We start from the raw sequence: 18,420 nt of genomic DNA, 5'->3' as shown, positions 1-18,420 counted from the left end.
TAGTTTGCTTGAGAATGTCTATATTAAAAGACCCTGTTCTTAATGATAAACACATCTTCATATCTAGTACTAAGATTCTTATTAGAAACATTAAACTATGCGATCCATAATGTATTCAGTCTTTGGAAATGCTGAGCTACACCATATAATTAAACAACAGCATCCCCAACAAACCTCCCTCCCCAGCCCACCTCTTCTCTGGCCTCCCCATCCTAAAGTCAGCAACCCCTCACACAGCATGGTTGTTCCATATGGGAGCCCAGCCACGAAATTCTAGGAGAAGACTCAAGAGGTGAAATAGGAATTCTGCATGGAATACAGATGGTCAATGGGGTTTCCCACTCTGGACTGCAGAGGTCCAGCTTCTGAGGTTGCCAGGAAGCAGTCGCCCAGGTTACTGAGAGATGTGTCATCACTATCCAGGTCATGGAAAAGAGGTTCAGCACCTAAAATGAAGATGGAACACGACCATGAGGGTCTGGAAGAAATAATACCCTTGTACACTTGAAAATTAGCTGAACTCAACAAGCGTTTGAACACATCCCAGGGATGAGGACCTACTAAGTGTTGAGGTGTGGAGTGGGAACAACTACACACAAAAGTGTAAAGGTTACAATGCTAGGAGTCTCATAGAGAATTCTTATCCAAAGTTGGAAAACATTAAGCCACATGAGTTAAGGTATGCACAGTAAGGGTATCTACACAGTGAACACGGGGTAGGCAGGACTCATCTCTAAAGGCTGGAAGGACATAGTTAGGGATTCTGAATGTCCTCAGCCTCACAAAGGGCTCCTCAAGGACAGATGGTAAGAAAAGAATACGGATTATTCAAGTGAAGTTCTGATCTTGCTGGTAACATTTCAAGTAGCAGAGATGTACCAAGGTTTCACTGTCTCCCCAGATTTCTTCCTCACAACAAAGGAAAGTTAGGTGCCTGGCCTCAACTGTACCCTGGAGAGAAGGGCCAAGGCAGGTCATACTATACCACAGCTGAGGTACCATTGCAATCGAAAACTTGCAACCTGGAGGCATGGCTGGGTGTACCTGCACTTCAGCTCAACTAGAGAAGCAGAGGCAAGCACCTAAACCGTATCATTGAGCTTCAGTTGTTCATTTTGCTAAAAGTCATAGACATAAGGATTTGCAAAATGAAAAACAAATCTTTGCTGGGCTCCCATGTGACAGAGTGAAAAGGCTTCAAGCGTGATATGTGTCTTCTAAAGAAGAAAGAGATGGACATCACTGGGAGGCACACATACAAACCTAGAACTTATTTGTTCCTAAGGTTGGGCAATGAGGGTCTGCAAACACCATGGTAAGTGTTTGCTGAGGCTGGGATGAACAAAAGTAAAGGTGACTTTAACAACAAGTATGTGTGTGTGTGTGTGTGTGTGTGTGTGTGTGTGTGTGTGTGTGTGTGTGTGTGTGTGTTGTATGTGCTTGTATATGTTAATGTGTGTTGGTCACATGTCTGAGTGTATGCATGTAGAGGACAAAAGCTATGTCAGATACCTTCCTCAGCATGTCTCCTCCTTATTCTTGAAAGTCACAAGTTTGGTAAGACCAGCTGACTGGCAAGCTCCTTGGATGTACCTGCCTCTGCCCCTCTAGCACTGAGGCTACAGATATTTGTAGCCATGGCTGATTTTAACACAGATATTGGGGATCTGTGTTAAACTTTTGTTGTCATGTATGTCTTAGAAGCATTTTACCAATTGGTCACATTCCTGACCACAGCAACAAAAAATATTAACTAAAGAAAAGAAGATAGCCGAAGTGCTCACCTTGTGTCTCTGCTACTAAATTTTACAAGACTGTTGAACCAAACTTTATTGTACAATCATCAGGATAACTTATGACATATTGTATCACATATTAAGTCACATATAGTGTAAGTCTACATTTCTTAATATAAATATGCAATAGCCCTGGTACCCTACACTCCATGGTTCACTCCATCCCTCTAGACTCCCCAGAACACATCCCTTGAGCTTTCACCTAACTGGAAAAGTAGACAAGGAAAGGCTCAACAAAGGAGCCTCATGAATGATGACACAGGGAAATGTCACCAAAGAATGTGCCCGGGAATTCTCTGTACCCATCAAGTAGATGGTGTCAGCAATATTTTGTGGGACACATTTTCATATACGGCAATTCAGCAAGTCTCTGGGAACTGTGAAGATATGTTTAAGGAAAATGAGAAGCAAGCCCACAAGAGCAGACTGAGAGGGGCCCTCTGGGGACTGAGTCCCTCTCACCATAGGGGTGCATGTGATCTCCAGGCATCTGGGGTGGGGTGAGGCCCTGTCGGAAGGGGTCAGAGTTGTAGACGCTCTGTTCAATGGCCAGCAGCTGCTGAGGGGTGGGCAACGTCGTGTAGGGGTTCATTATCCCTTCCATGCTGGCATTCCCACTACCATTTGTCTGAGCTGGGGAACAAAAGAAAGAAGAAGACACATCATTTTCAACTGGCATCCCAGAACCCAAAAGATTTCACATCTCCTGCTATAGTGTCCAGTGTTTATGGTTCTCATGGAATGATAGCCCATAGTCCCCCAGGGCAAGTGACCCAAGAAGACCCAAGTCAGAACCCAGCATGCTATTCTGTTTATTTACTTAAGTTGTCCTTTGACAGTTTCATTCATTCGTGTATTCTGAGATGGTGAAGGCTAAGAGGAACTATCCAGTCTCTTTGTTTGTTTGTTTGTTTGTTTGTTTGTTCTTTGACAATTTCATTCACCTATATAATACATTATGAGAGGGTGGGGCTGAGAGGAACCACTGCATCCTTTCCAATCCAGCTTCGGAAGTCATACTGTCACTCACTTCTATCTCATGTTGGAGGCGACTCCCAAACAGCATAGGCAATACTTTGTAAGACTCATGGAAGACGACCTTAGAGGCACGTGACTGAGCAAGTTGTATGAAACTGTAACTAGGAAAGGACAGGGTGGTATCAGTGTTCCTCAACCTGTGCCTACCAAAGCCCTTGACAGAAGACGGAGGTGTGGGCTTGGAAGCTGAACATTAGGACACTATATAGGTTTGGTAGCCACTTGAGGGGATGGATCTTTCCTAAAATAACCCATTGCAAGCCCATCAGTTAAGTGGGACTCTCATGATACTGGACCAGCTGATGTCACAGGGTTGATACAAAGATTCCATGAAAGTGGGCCATGTTCTATATTTGCAACTTGCTACACTTGTGTTCAGAAATTTATGAAAATAAGAAATCATTCTTGCCCCCTCATCCTCAATATGAGCACGGCTCGATGGACTCCTAGCAATGATACTTCCCTCTGCCTCCTCATTTCTCAAATACACTCTAGCAGCTGCCCTGAGAAGTCTTTAAGCAGAGTCCTAAGTATCATGTGCTTTCATGGTCCAGTGATGTAGTTTTCTCCTTAGTTTGTTGGTTTACATGTAGTCAATTGGCATGCCTCTGATCTTCATATCTACAGCCCTCTTTGAAAGGTAGAAGTCATGATTACCCCACTTTGTGAATTCATACATCCTACAGAACAATTATGTGGAAAAATGGGTTGGTCCTATTAAAAAACAAACTGTCATAAGCCCCACTGGGAAACTTACGACTGTTCTATAGCTAAATTGATATGGCATCAAACCGCATGCTAAGGATTTGTTTGTACCTATAGGCAAACGATACTCTGAGACATAATCAAAGAAGCTTCTTTCTGTAGTGAATGGCAGAGAATGAAAGAGATCTGTGGATGCTCAAGATGTTTAGGATAAGTGACTGTTTTAATGCTGGGCCCTAAAAAGAACATTTATACCACCACTTCTAAGGCTGTTTCTCTTTTGGCTTCCTGACCAGCCTGAGCTGAACAGATTTCCAACACACGCTTCCGCTGTGATGCTCTGTCTCACCATAAGCCCTAAAACAACATACCAAGCAGTTATGAACTGAGACCCTTGGGAATCATGAGCCTAAATAAACATTTATTCCTTTTACATTTATTATCTCATGAAATTTACCAAAGTGATGGAAAGATTCCAGAGGGCTAAGTCAGTGTTATTTTTTAGTAAGTGGATTTGCTTCAGATGAGAAGGATTGGGTAAGAAGAGAAACTGGACATTCCTTTGCCTCTGCACCTGATCCTGATACTGCCATGGTCCAGACAATGAGCTTTGCCACCATCTTGATGTGAAGCTCAAAGACCCTCAACCTTCAGCCTAGTCTTCACTTAAATTGATCATCTCTCAAACTGGTGTGGATGACTGTCACTGACTGGGGATATGGCACTCAAAGAGCTTCATTTGATGGCTTCAGGTCGGAGGAGCTTGGAGTACAGTGGGGACTGACTGGAAAGAGCCACCAGCTTACCAGAACTCAGCCTCTGGGTGTTCTGCTGATCCTGTTGCTGTTGCTGCTGCCGTCGGGCCAACTTCTTCATCTGATGAAGAGAGGACCACAGGATTAGAAGTCAGAGGCCTGGGTTGGGTCCACATGATAAGGGAGAGCAGCAAAAATGTGACCTTTACCCTTTGGTGAGAGGACGGTTTCTAAAGTAGAAGAAGCAATCTCCCAGATTTTACTCTGTCCAGGAAACACACATCAGACACAGCACCACAACTCAGATGCTTAGTGGCAAGCATTCTCCTAGTGTGAAGCAGCAGGAATGCAGCTGCCACAGATACAAAGTGCAACCTGTCTCCTTGGTTGTATGTATGTATGTATGTGTGTATGTGTGTATGTGTGTATGTGTGTATGTGTGTATGTGTGTATGTGTGTTTGTGTGCAATATACTAGAAAAATGAATTCCTTTGACATATAATTCCCCAGAGTCTTCAGTGCACTCCTGCTTTATGAGTGCATACCCCACGAGCTCCCTGACAGTCACTGCACCATGGAGTCTTCTATTAATGGAATAGCAACACACCAACAACAGACCTGATCTGAGGAATTCTGTTGCAGAATTGTGACCTAATGAGAAGAGGGTAATTTATCACCATCTTAGGATTGGGAAGATAGCTCCCGTTTGCAAATCGCTGCTGAGTAAGCACAGCGACCTGAGTCGAATGTTTAAGAACTCAAGAAAAAAGTCAGAGGTATTGGAATGCACTGTTACCCCAGTGCTGAGGAATGGAAACAAAGAGGCTGCCTGGGGCTGCCTGGACCCCAGGATTAGACTAATCGAGGAACTCCGGGTCCCAGTGAGACATTCTGTTCAGAAGAACAGAAACCAAGGTGAATTACTATCCCAAAGACCTCTGGCCTTCATGTAAATGCACACACTTCCATGCACACACCTCAATATACATACCTGTCCCTGTACATACACACATACATACATACATACATACATACATACATACATACATACATAATACAATCAAGATTATGGATTATGGGAAACTGGCCAGGGCATGTGCATTTTTAGAGTCAGGAAGAAAATAAGTTAAGCCAGGACTTGTCTATTCCCTAGGACACTAAGGCTGGCATTAGAGAGGCCAGACACTGCAAGCTAGGAGTGAGCATTTATTCCACCTGCCACAACTAAACCTGTTTCACTAACATAAATGCTTCGCTTCTCCCTTCTTCAGGGTGGTGTGGCTGAAATAATTGCTGATGGTAGATGTTTTTAATCAAGAAAGCTACTCCACCCAATAAGTTAGCTTAGAAAGGCTGACAGCAAGTCTGATGTCCATCTGCTGTTGCTGGAAGAAGCCAGTAAGACAAAGACAGATGGAGGTGAGAAGCAGATTACCTTGGCTCGCTGGTTCTGGAACCACACCTGAACCACACGGACACTCAGCCCTGTCTCCGCAGCCAGAGTCTCCCTCACCTTGAAGAAATTGAACACATGAATATAAAGTGTACACACAATGACCTCTTAGAGTAGGAGGTAAACCATTTCCTGGGTGGTGCTGGCTGGGGGCATAGGTCACATTCCTAAGTAGAGACTAGATCATGATTAATGTTCAAATATATCTGTGCCTCTAGAGAACCCTGACTGATACAATGCCCAAACACGAGGTTATGCTTTCTTTCTGGCAGAAAAGGCATCTTTCACAAGGTAGAGAAAGGAAGGGATGCTCATTTATTTAGATGCACATTCCCAGGAGGAACTTTGGGTTTCTTGTACTCAGAAGTTATGGCTTTATAGGGACTGCTGGGGTTGCCTTCTCTTTAGCTGTAGGTTTTCGCATGCTTTAATTGACTAAAGAAAAACTAAAGTGAAAATCTCTTTGCAGAAACAGATGATTCTCTCTTGTCTTCCTGTCTTGTCATTGACTTAAATTTTTACCTTTGTCTACTTCCAAGTAACTCTGTGTGTTTTCTGAATATTCATGATCACTATTTTTTTTTTGAGTGAGCCCTTCCCAGGGGGGAATATAAACCATGAGGGCTATCTGGAATCCAGCAGAGTCAGGTGACTCTGGCGCTGGTGAATGCACTGGGGTCATGTGGAGACTGGGAATCAACATAACAAGGAGATGTATTTGGCTCTCTAAGCCATCCAGGCATATGGTGAGGGGCTGGTGTGATAGTGAGAGGGACTCTAAGACACTGCCCCTCCTTGACAGACTCCAGGGAAGATGGACTGAAAGGGCCTGAATAGTAGACCAAATGGAGACTGCAGAAAACACACCATCTTGACCATGCAATCGGGATGAAGCTTAGAAGTGAGACAAGTGGAAGTAGGTAGCCGAGGCACGTGCATCTACTAAGTCACCCTCAGGAGTGGACACAGGGGCTCTTGCACCTGCTGAGACCCTACTCATGCCCCAGAACCTCAAATCAGAAACCACTTGATCCATGAAGCCTAGTAGATGCCCAGATGAAATGGCATTCCCTTTCCCCATAGCTCCTGGCAGCCTCTCTGTTATGTTATTATAGCTTTCTCCCTTGTGTGACACTTGTGTATACTCATGTCCTCCTCACTGTAAGTACTCCTTGTGTGAGCCTATTTGGGGTATCTCACTACCTACCTGTACCTCCCATAGAGTGTAGGGAGTGGCAAAGGATAGGAAAGGAAAGAGTCTGGGTAAATCTTCTCCAAGATCAAAGTTGTAACAGAATATATTACTGCTCAACAAATACCAAATTCTTCTCCTACTCTGTGGACAGGAGATGCGTAAACAGGTGGACACAAGCCCCAGCAATGTCCTCAAAATGCCAGGTACTCACTTACTGCTTCTGCTGTCCCCACCATGGTGTCTGGGAAAATGCAGACAGCTGGAGCAGCTGCTGGGACCCAAGTGATGGATAACAGAGCTGCCTCCCAGTCTTATCTTGCCTTCCTCCAAAGTGTAGCACAGAAGGAAAACGCTATTTCATTAAGCCAGTGAGTAATTTTCTATAAATGTTCACAAGATCCCTATTCAGAACAGTCCCAAGAAAACACAACCCAAATCTCCACCATTATGTGAGTAGAAAACCAGAACACATCCCTTCTGCTGAAAATATTATGGGAAGAAATGAACTTTTACCCAGGGAATCCCCAAGTCACCACACTAAGGAGAAGAAGCGAAAACCTGACCATAAAAGGCACGCATTGCAAGCTACTGTATTTTTATAATCTTTGTTAAGGTATCTGGCTTATATCACAACTAGTATTTATTATCACAATGATTTAGCTACTATTTATTGTTCTTTGTACTTCATGCAATGAGAGGTGTTTGTCAGTCAGGAGTTGGCAAGCACGTAGAAAGTTGGGGGAGATTCTATTACTTCCCAAGCCATATCTTAGCTATCTTTGAAACCTCCTGCAGGGCTCATAACTGTCACAGACTGTAAGCAGCATTCCCCATCACTCAGACCTCCCCCCTCCACAGCTCTTTAATATCCCAGGGGAGTCCAGCTGCATAGATGAGGGGGCTTTGATCCTTTCTCTTGACATCACCCCCTCATACCTTTCTGCAGGGCTTGGAGGATACTTCAAATGAGGCCTTGAATGCTCTCCTCTGCTGAGTGGTCAAGATGGTTCTGGGACGTTTGGGTCGCTTATGGTCCTTGCCGTCCTCTGATGCTCCTTTTCCTGCCCCATGGGCTGACTTGCAAAGACTCTCCTCATCATCACTTTTGCCTAAAATGAAGCAGAGAGCAGCATCCTCAGTCCCCAGATGCAGCCGTGGAGCTGTTCGTTGCCCCCACGAGAAGCTCTGGGATGCCACATTCCCAAGATGGCTTTAGGAGTGAGTGTGATAAACTGTGTAGTACTGATCTAAAAGCTTCCAGAAAGAGGCTAAGAAACCACTTCTAAAGCTCAGAAGCAAGGCCCAGAAAGTCCACAGTCATCCTTACCCTCAGAGCTTTGTCCTAGCATGGTGTCCTGGCTGCACATTTCTTAAGTGTTTGGTCTTATGTGAACTTAATCAACTCTGATTCCATTTTTCATGTGAAGAATCATGGCATAAGAGAGCTTGCTTCCACAGAGTTACTGTGGAGATGAAATGAGCCTGTATTAGTAAGGCAATCGAATGCTCTTCAGCACATAACCGAGGCCCAATAACTGTTACTAGTGTGATTTCCTTGGTGTCATTTTTCGATACTAGACCTAACAGACTCAGGTGTAATTTCCCAGAACTATGTCAAACATTTTGGCTACTACCACAAGGTAGAAAAGATCATTGCTTAAATGGTCAGCAAAAACCAGCATCATGTTATCTATAGACACAGACAACTTGGAATGACCAGGTAACACTAACAATTCACCAAAACTTCTATAAAGTAAGCAACTCCTAAGAAAAGTGTGAATCACTTCAACTCAGTTAACAATGAATAACACAGGGGTATCTTCTCCTTTTTATTTTTTGAGAATTTCACACATGAATATAATGAAATATAATCAGATAGTCTCAGACATGTCTACCTCCCAACTTCATGTTTTCTTATGTTTTTAATAAAACTCTCAAGTCCATTTAGTGCTCCGCACATGTGCATGGATGTTGGGTCATCTACTGGAGCATAGACGACCTACCAGTGCTCACACCTCCAAAAAAAAAAAAAAAAAAAAAGGAATGCTCCCTCCTATACTAGCTATCAGCCACCAATAGGTCCTTATTTAGGGGTGGAGCTTTGTGAGCCCCTCCCCCTATATCCTAGAACTGTGGCTAGCTTGATCTTGTGCAGTCAACCACAGATGCAATGAATTCATGACAGCAATAGCCATGTCACATGCAGAAGGTAACACTTCACAGCACAGTTTCCTGTCCTTTGCCTCTTGCGTTCTTTCTGCCTCCTCTTCCACCATGTTCCCTGAACCTTGGCTGGCCAGCATTAAGGTAGTCAATTAAGATGTCCCATTTAGAGCTGAGCATTCACAGGACATACAATTGACAACGATATCCAAAGTAGAAAGACGTCTCTCATACAGGCATTTCTCAGAGGTTCAGAGGCTGTTTGTAGGGTCTAAGAGATGTCATGGTAAGTTACGTCTTTTTACTTTGTGCATTAGGAGCCACTTGGAGTTATGGTTCTGAGTTATACTAAGGAGACTCTCTATTATCTCTGGGTCTTAGAAAGCTTCCCACCCTCCATGCAGTGAAACCCTTACCTCATGGGCTTGCCCTGTGGCAGTTGCTGTCCCTCTGGCTACTTTTAAGAAACCCACCAGACAGACCCAGCAGTTGTAGGCCACACACCCCATTTCTTTATTCCTACCTCTCCTGTAGAGGAGACACATTTGTTTGGTTAGGATGTGAGCCGAGTCCTAAATTGGCAGAGTTAAACACTTCCTTTATTTGAAAGGGTAAATTTTTTTCTCTTTCTATGGGCCATCAAAACATAACTTGAATGTGAAGAGGCACTCAATTGTGAATCTGCTGAATTAAGAGGAGGCTGAGGTAGGCAGGCATCTCCACCCCTTGTTAGCCTTTGCTAGTCATATCATGCTCCCAGTCCCCCGGCTGGTTTCCTCCACTCATTCTGATGACAGTAACATCCACCCTGTGGGTGTCCCAGAAGCACTGATGTTATGTACAAAGCAGCTCACATGACCCCAACACACAAGTAATTCTTAACATATGCTGTAGAAAGGTTATAGTCTCCTTATGTCTCACTCCCCACCAAAGGTACAAGTAAAAGACCCTGAGAGACTAAGAAGCATTAGCACCAGAGTCCTCACGAGGAGGGTGATGGCCCTAGATCCTTCAGCTCTGAAGCTGTTCTTTCCCAGGAGTGATGTCACGGTTGATCTTAGTCATAGCTGTGTAGAGGGCTTTCATAGCAATCCTAGGAGGTTTGCAGAATAGCAGGGAGAAAATAAACATTGAAAGCAAAAGCCTCGGTAAAATAAGATGATTCCCCCAAGAGGTTAAAGGTAGAAAGAGAAAGTCATATCTGTATAAATTCACCCTCTTTGTCCTTATTCATGTTAGAGACTCTGCCAACCCCTAATGGGGGTAAAGAGAAAATTCTGATATGACTCATTCTTCAATGACACTTCTAAGGAAACTGGAATGACTGGCACGCTAGCCCAAGTGACATACAGCTCTTCCAAACACAGGCATCTTGGAAGGGGCTGAGTCGGTAAGCTGACACTGTGAGCGTGCACCAAGGTTGCCTCAGTACAGAGCGTGTTTTAAAATGAAATTGGGATATCTTCAGAGGCCTGTCGTCTGCCAAGCCTGTTGTCAATAAAATGGTGTTCTCAAGTGTCTTTCAAAAGCAAGTCTGACTCTTTGACGGTCATTTACCACATCCTTTGATGCAAATGGATATTGAAACTTTGGATCATACAACTGACAAAGACATAAACTCTGAAATAATAAGAATGCCCTGCATGTGCTGTCTCCAGGAAGGCAGTGTGGAATGTTGACTACATGGTCCCATTCTCCCTCCACAGGATTCTGCAGACTTTGTCTGTGAAATGTCTGAGAGTAATTCTGTTAGTTTTTGCCAGCTCTCTGGTCTCAGTTCACACTCCACTCTCTAACCCCAGCACTGCACCATAGTCTAAGGACGTAAACTTGTGCATACCTGTGTCCAGTAGACCTGCATTTGCACAACAGACTCCAGACCAAATACAGTCTGCGTACTTCGGTTTAGTGACCTTTGCCCTAGCTCTCACCCAACTTCCTGCCTCTCCATCTAAACACAAGCATCTTGTGCCCATGTCCCATTCTTCTAGACCCTGACTCTGGGGCAAGAGAAACTACTTAACTGGTATACTACAAAACGGAGAGCTAGCAGGATCTAATATGTTCTCTGCTGTGGTCAATAGCATGCATACTTTTTAACTGGGATGTTGCTACCTGAGCAGTCACCAAGGTGAACCTCCAGTTGTCCTGGTGGGCATAGGTGAGTCAAATCCTGAAGATGCAGAATGGTAAGTAATTAGGACTCTCAGGAGCCGCCCATTCCTATCCTTCAACCACTTCCAGTTACGGTGTGTGAATACTAGCAGCCTGGGGTGTTCTGTGACATCCTTGGAGTGCTCTAAGCTGCTCTGTGGCATTCACCAAGGCCATTCTCGTCTCTCTGCAGGGCACACTTGCCAGACTCCACAAACTTTTTCATGAGAATATATATACTGTGGAATATTTCTTCCAGAACTAGCTAGAGTATCAGGAAGAGGAAGATGGTAGAAAACCTGCAAACAGTGAAGGGAGCAGGCTCCCTCCATTGCCAGAGCCTCCCACACCCAGGTGTAGGCTGAAGCTCTCCCTCATAATTTAAGGTGACACCCCTCAGCAGAGATGAAAGGAACACCACTCTTAGCTCTCCAACAACAAATGTTAGCATCCCTGGAGGCCATTTAGACACAGCACAGAATAAATCTGACTCCTAGTGGAGAAGCCCAGAGCTTAAGTGTCTCTGTACAGCCTACAAAGTGACGTGAACTGGCTTAGCACCAAGTTTGAACATGTTTCTCAAGGTCTTTCTTCCTCCCTCCTCCTCCTCCTCTTCCTCCTCCTCCTCGTCCTTCTCCCCCTCCTCTTTCTCCTTCTCCCCCTCCTCTTCCTCCTCCTCTTTTTCTTCTTCCTCTTCCTCCTCCTCTTCTTTTTTTCTTCTTTTTAAGTCTGGACTGGTTTGGGGCAGCCGTTTCCCCACCGTCTTTCTGCCCACTCATTTATGATGTAAGTAATGGCAGATGAAAGAGGTTTATGGCCAGGAGAGCAAACAGTACTACCTGTGGGGCCTTGCAGATTCATTTCAGGTTATTGGAAAAAATCCCAGCAGCCCATAAACAGGGTCTAAGATAACAGACCTTGGTCCATGAGGTGAGAGTGAGGGAGGAAGACAAAACATCTCCGTGCTAGAAGAGGGGAGACAAGAACAGGCCTAGTGATGAGCCTCATAAATGTCTCCCAGGCTGGGGAGGCAGAGGAAGGCTCTGGAGCTTGCTGTAGGTAGAGGGAGCAGGGGAAGCGATCAGGGAAGGGCTTATGATGACAGGATATATAGGAAGCTGTTTCAGCCACTGACTTGCACTGTAGGGGATTGGAATTTCATACTTCCCAAGAAGAGCAGTGGTCCTCTTCAGACACACAGAGTCTGGGCAGCTACTGTTCACAAACTGCCTGATGCACAGTTCTTCAAAGAGAGCTCAACTCACACCAGGAAACAGGTCTACCAAAAGACCTGACCAGGAACTGGGTGATGGCTTTGTCACAAACTGTTCACATTATATGTATTAAGACCTGAGTTCAAGCCCTCAGAATCCATGTTTAAGGCATTGTGACTGACATTAGAAATCCCAGGCCTCTAGAGGGGGATTCCTGAAGCTCACTGGCCAGCCAGCCTACCCTGCTTGGTGAGCTGAAGGCCAGTGAGAGATGCTGCCCCTCTCATCCTCTATAGCAAGACAGACGGCAGCTGAAAATGAGGTTGTTCTGTGTCTCTCACAGGTACCAGCATATACCATACACACATACACACACCACATACATACACATACACACACCACATACATACACAAACACACATGAATGAACACGCATACGTGTGTTTATATATACACACACCACATATATAGATGTTACACCATGAACACATATACATACACACATGAATACACACAAACACATATACACACATGAATACATATACATGAACACATACACAAACACACACACACCACACATACCAGCATAACACCACACACACATATACACACAAACACATATGTATACACACATGAACACATATACACACATGAAAACACATACCCACATACACCAACATACACCACACACACATACACATGTGCACAGACACACACACACACACACACACACAAACACACACCAACACAGACACATATTCGAGGCACAGAGACAGAGATCAGGAAAGAAACAGAGGAAGAGGGTACAACAGGTTGATGTGACTAAGAACTTATTCCTTAAACAATGTTCTCAAACATCCGTTAACCACCCTTGTGTGTGATACAGGGTCAAACTGAGGAGGATTCAGCTTATGCTCAGAGGGAAAAAAGACTCAGCACCCAGAAAGATCCAGGGAGGAAAGGGTTTGGTGAAGGCTGCTCAGGTGCAGAGGGCAGGTAAGACAAAGGGTCAGCAGCGCTTCCCAGGTGAAGGGGGGGGGGAGGACATTCAGGGAGCAAACAGTCTAGTAAGCTGAGAAGCCAGACACTAACCAGGAAAGGAGGCTCCTCACACAAGCTCTCCTAGCACAATGCTCCGCCTCCAGCCCCCCCTTGTGCACTCAGGAGGTCGGGCTGGACAAGAAGAGTAAGAAGGATCCCTTGATCTTAAAGGATGGGACAGTGAGTTGTGAAAGTTAACAGGGAGTAGGTGATAAGAAGATAAAAGAGAAAGTGCTTGAAGTCCTCAGAACTGGAAATAAAAACTCTATTTAGAAAAGGGGGAAGAGTGAGTGGATGGAGAAACCCTGCAGTGAGGGGAGAGGGGTTTGGAAATCAGCCAGGAGGAGGAAGCATTCCCAAAGAGCTCAGCATACTCCACTAGAGGGAAGGCTGGGGAGCCTGCTCAGTGGTGTGTAGGGGGCCCCTTGTCCTCAGACAGGAGCTGCACCCTTCACTCCAGCAAGGGGGATATGTGATGGAGAAGCTGTCTGGGGTTTACTGGTGGAGAGGCAGATTACTGGTTGATCAGCATTGATTGCAGGTAGGGGTTTCATGGCCACAGCAAATGGGGAAATGTTAGGTAGGGTTCAGGGCACTGAGGCTAAAGAGCCTTGGATAAAGAAAGACTCCTCTGATCTTAACACTTCTTCACCTCTAGGATGGTTTCAAAGGGCCTAGTACCTGAAAAGCCTCCTGCTACACCTAACTGTTCACTCTTTCTGCTCCAGTCCTGTGGGACAGGAAGTGTGTCCCTAAACTGAGGCTCTGGAGAGGAAAAGTGATCTCTTGTCTGAGGCACAGAGCTGGAACTGTCTTTTGTCTACCCCCTGTGCCTCCCCCCACCCCACCACCCCCACCACATATCTACCTGTCAGGGCTTCTGGGCTACTGTGAGGACCCAAGGAAACCTGCTTGCAAAATGTCAGGCACTGGACAACTGCTGGCTGTGTGGCTGCTGTTACTGAGTAAGGAAAGGAGAGGCCTGAACTGAACGGGAGGGGTCCCTTAGAGAGGGGACGTCTACAGTGTTCATCCTGGAAGCTATTCTTTGCAGTCCCAAAGGGACAGAGCTTACCCAAATCCCCATCACACTCTGCTCCTCACACAGCCCCACCCTCTCCTCCCTCCCCAACACAACCTTTCAGCCCAGCCCAAGGACTCTCTCCAATCAGCTCCTAGAGTCTCAGCATCTCAGGAGTGGAGCAGACAAAAAAAATGCCAAGCTAGGCTCCCGAGTGAGGCTGTAGGTAGGGTGTTCCAAGAAAGACACCTTTGTTCAGAGATGGCCACTGCGGATGGAGGAGCTGCGCCAGGATACGGAGAGGGGCCACGAGGGTCAGAGCCAGGCGGGTCACAGCCAGGGCATCCTGCTCAGGCTTCCAAGAAGGTCCCAAGGGGGAGCTGTGTCTGTGATCCTGAGTTCTGGCTGCTGGCCACAGCTGGATGCCTCTCCTGTCTTCCTCAGAAGGCTGGTACTCATGAAAGGAGACCTTATGATTGGGAGTTATGAAGAGAAACAGGATGGTATTGGCCCTGAATGGTGAAAGTACTTTTGGATTGCACATCTGAATAGTTCTTAGGCTAACACCTATCCTGCTTCTCTCCCTCCCCCTCTCCCTCCCCCTCTCCCTTTCCCTCTCCCTCTCCCTCTCTCTCTCTCCACACACGCACATCTTTCCCTCACTGAATTTCTTTGTCTTTCTTCTCATCTGATATCAAAGCCCAGCCTCGGGAAACCCATGGGCCATGTGCAATCCTAACTGCTGAGCAGGAGTATAAATGCTAATTATGCCGCACCTTTATCAGAAACACAGTGTCAGAAGTGCCAGAAACACAGTGTCAGAAGTTTCCTGTGCCTCGACAGCAAAGCGTTCCGGACAAACAGGGATGTGTGTACTAAACAGGGCCTGTAACTTGCTCTGTTTCCATCTGGCCAGCCTCCAAGCGGGAGGCTGTGAAGCTCATAACAAGTTAATTCGGTTGTTTGGGGCTCACAGCTCAGCCTAGATAAAAGCTCATTACTCCAGCTGCCCGGTGGTCATCAGGCGCAGGGTGTGACATGCATGACATCCTATCAGCTTATATTAATAGGATGAGTGTGCTCACTCTGACTTAGAAAGTGGCATCAGTGGACTGAATGCCATCTCTCTTTGGAGCAGTCCAATTTTATTGCATTAATTAGTAGTCTTCGGGAGGATTAACTGTCCAAGTAATATTAAATTGTTTGTAGGCAAGGCTGGGAAACAAAGGGTTAATTATTCCTTCAAGTTAATAAACCAAAGAAAGAAAAGAAAAACAATCAAAAAATTACACTATTCTAAGTGGTTAGAGAGTTTATAGGAGTTGGCTAATTAGGCTAAAATTTACAGACTTGGGAGCATCCCCAGTCTTCTGACACAGCCAACACTGACCTGTCATCTATGGAGATGATTTTCAATGACTCTGCAATAGAAAATCACAAACAAAATCTCTCTGTTTCTTTGTCTCTCACTGTGGCTCTATGTCTCTGTCTGCCCCCCCTCTCTCTCTGTCTCTCTCTCTCTTTCACACACACACACACACACACACACACAGTTCACCATGCTCACAGTGAAAGTAAGCCACATATTTTGGGTTGCACCAAAAAATGCCAAGCTAGGCTCAAATTTTAGGTTTAGCCACATTCATAGCTATCCTGGGACATAGAGACCTACTAGGAAGCCTTCAGAAGAGAGACCCGTTTGGTTAAACACTGTAGACTTTAACAGAGTATGCTGTGTGATCACAGGTGATTAGCCCACTTGAGCCCTTGGCCAATGCACCATAGCTCTAAACAGACCCTCTCCTGCTTTGGAAGAGTGAGCAGAGGCTAATAACCTATGCCCTCAGACTCCCAGTCATTCCATAAACCACTGACTGGCCATCTTCAAAGGGCAGGGATTTATTAGCTACCTCCATCACTGATGCTCAGTAAAAATGATACTTACTCCACATGAACATCAATCTCAATCTTTCCTTCACATTGCTATTTATGCTAACAATGCTCTATCACTGTTGTAGGTGTGTTGTAACACACCTAGTTACCTTGCTACAAAAAGAATAGGAAAAGGATATGGGAAATTAGAGAATTATTATAGTAGGGATACAGAGAAGGGAGGATATGAAGAAAAGCAGATGGAAATAAACAGAGAGAGATCACAACCCTGGAGAACAGGTCCAATAATGTGATTTCTGGTCCAGCTGGTGTCAACATTTTTCAAGGTCAACTTACAGGAAGGAGGGAAGGCCTTACTCCTGGTTAGCTGGCTACCTTTAGAAACTGAGGGCTTTCAACAGACAATGTTCTTTATGGATGAAAAAGCAAGACTGGATGAAAATAATATAGACATTTTATTCAGGAGATTGAGTCGACCTACATTAAAAATATGTGGGGTATAACTGAATGCAACAAACTTGATTGCCACCCCTCAGAGAGGGGACTCTCCATACTGTCCCCATGACCTTGGCGCAGCTTTGGTTCTGAGCACACAACACGAATACTTTGCACTGACAAATACTGCCTAGAATACATCTGCCCACACTCAAGACTGTCCCACTCTGTGAACTACAGTATCTTTCCTGTACATAAAGGTTGTAATCACATATCCCTCGGAGAGTATACGTGATTACACCCTTGAATGAAACTGTATATATATATATATACTTAGTATATATATATATATATATATATATATATATATATATATATACATATATATATATATATATATATATACTAAGATGGTCTTGATTTTAGGGCACTATTGCTAGAAACATTTTATATCACTAATTAGCTTTACATTTCTACTGTTCTTGTAAACTCATTTCTCCCCAGTCTTATCAGTATTTGTATAGCAGAGTTTTCTGTTGAAACCTCAGCTAGAGAAAAAAATATACTGTTTCTACAACCCCAGATCCCTACAATAACTTTAGATAGAACAGTACTCACTAAAGTTGAACATGCTTCAGAATCACCTGGAGGGCTAGACAAAACAGATGGCTGGGCTAGTCCTCAGAGCTTTAATTCAGCGAGTCTGGGACTAGCCAGTGGTTTTCTAGGTCTAACTGAATTTGGATGCCACCATGCTAAGTCAGGAACCACACTTGGAGAAACCACTGACCTAAAATTCAGCTTCATAAACTACAGGTCACAAATGTAGGGGTCATGAAAAGCTTCACAGCAAGGGGTTTATGAATAGACAACAGTCCAATAATTAACTAAAGGTCGAACTTATAGTAAATGAATGTGGGGCATTTCTGACAGTGAATCTCCATATTGTCCCCGTGACCTTGGGGCAGCTTTGGTTCTGAGCACACAACACGAATACTTTGCACTGAGAATACTGCCTAGAACACATCTGCCCACACTCAAGACTGTCCCACTCTGTGAACTGCAGTATCTTTCCTGTACACAAAAGGTTTTTGGCTTTTCTCAAAGCATGGTTTGATTGTAGGAAACAGGGACTTCCAATATTTCCCTACCATCCCTTCTCAGCATGAATCAGATTAGTAAACCTTTGGATTGTGTTGTTAGAATGTTTGCTTTTACAACACACTGCTTGGTTGCTGACTTTTGGGTTTCATAAAAACAAGTCACTAATTGAATTTTGACTTAGGGTTGGGACAAATTTTCTAACAATTTCGATAGGACCCTAAAAACATCCTGACATTTTTGTAGTATGTATTTATGCAAAACAGCCTTCTCAACACTGACGAGTATAAAATCAAAATACAAATCAACTCTGAAAAACACTGAGGTGTCTATGCCCTGAAGTATCAAATATTCAGCCACATTGTAATGCCTTACAGAAATATTAATAAGTATACACATCTCATTACTATGTAAACTCACTTTTGTCTTTAACAAACAGTAAGATTGTATCTATGC

At 44.6% G+C, this 18,420-nt stretch overlaps 1 protein-coding gene across 1 annotated transcript in view; it reads right to left on the bottom strand.

The window, feature by feature from the left end:
* Positions 1-285: 285 nt before the first annotated feature.
* Lmx1a (LIM homeobox transcription factor 1 alpha) overlaps positions 286-18,420 on the bottom strand; it is a 136,598-nt gene continuing 118,463 nt past the window's right edge. Inside the window, exons 4-8 of the mRNA XM_052200848.1 lie at positions 7,879-8,051; positions 5,730-5,807; positions 4,346-4,415; positions 2,259-2,429; positions 286-446 (exon numbers count right to left, since the gene is read on the bottom strand). Coding sequence (XP_052056808.1) covers positions 286-446; positions 2,259-2,429; positions 4,346-4,415; positions 5,730-5,807; positions 7,879-8,051 — 653 coding nt within the window. The remainder of the gene's footprint in view (positions 447-2,258; positions 2,430-4,345; positions 4,416-5,729; positions 5,808-7,878; positions 8,052-18,420) is intronic.

The sequence above is a fragment of the Apodemus sylvaticus genome, chromosome 12 (genome assembly GCF_947179515.1).
Source record: "Apodemus sylvaticus chromosome 12, mApoSyl1.1, whole genome shotgun sequence".
NCBI lineage: Eukaryota > Metazoa > Chordata > Mammalia > Rodentia > Muridae > Apodemus > Apodemus sylvaticus.
Note: the sequence above shows the minus strand (reverse complement) of the source record. Positions and strands in the feature narration are given on the sequence as shown.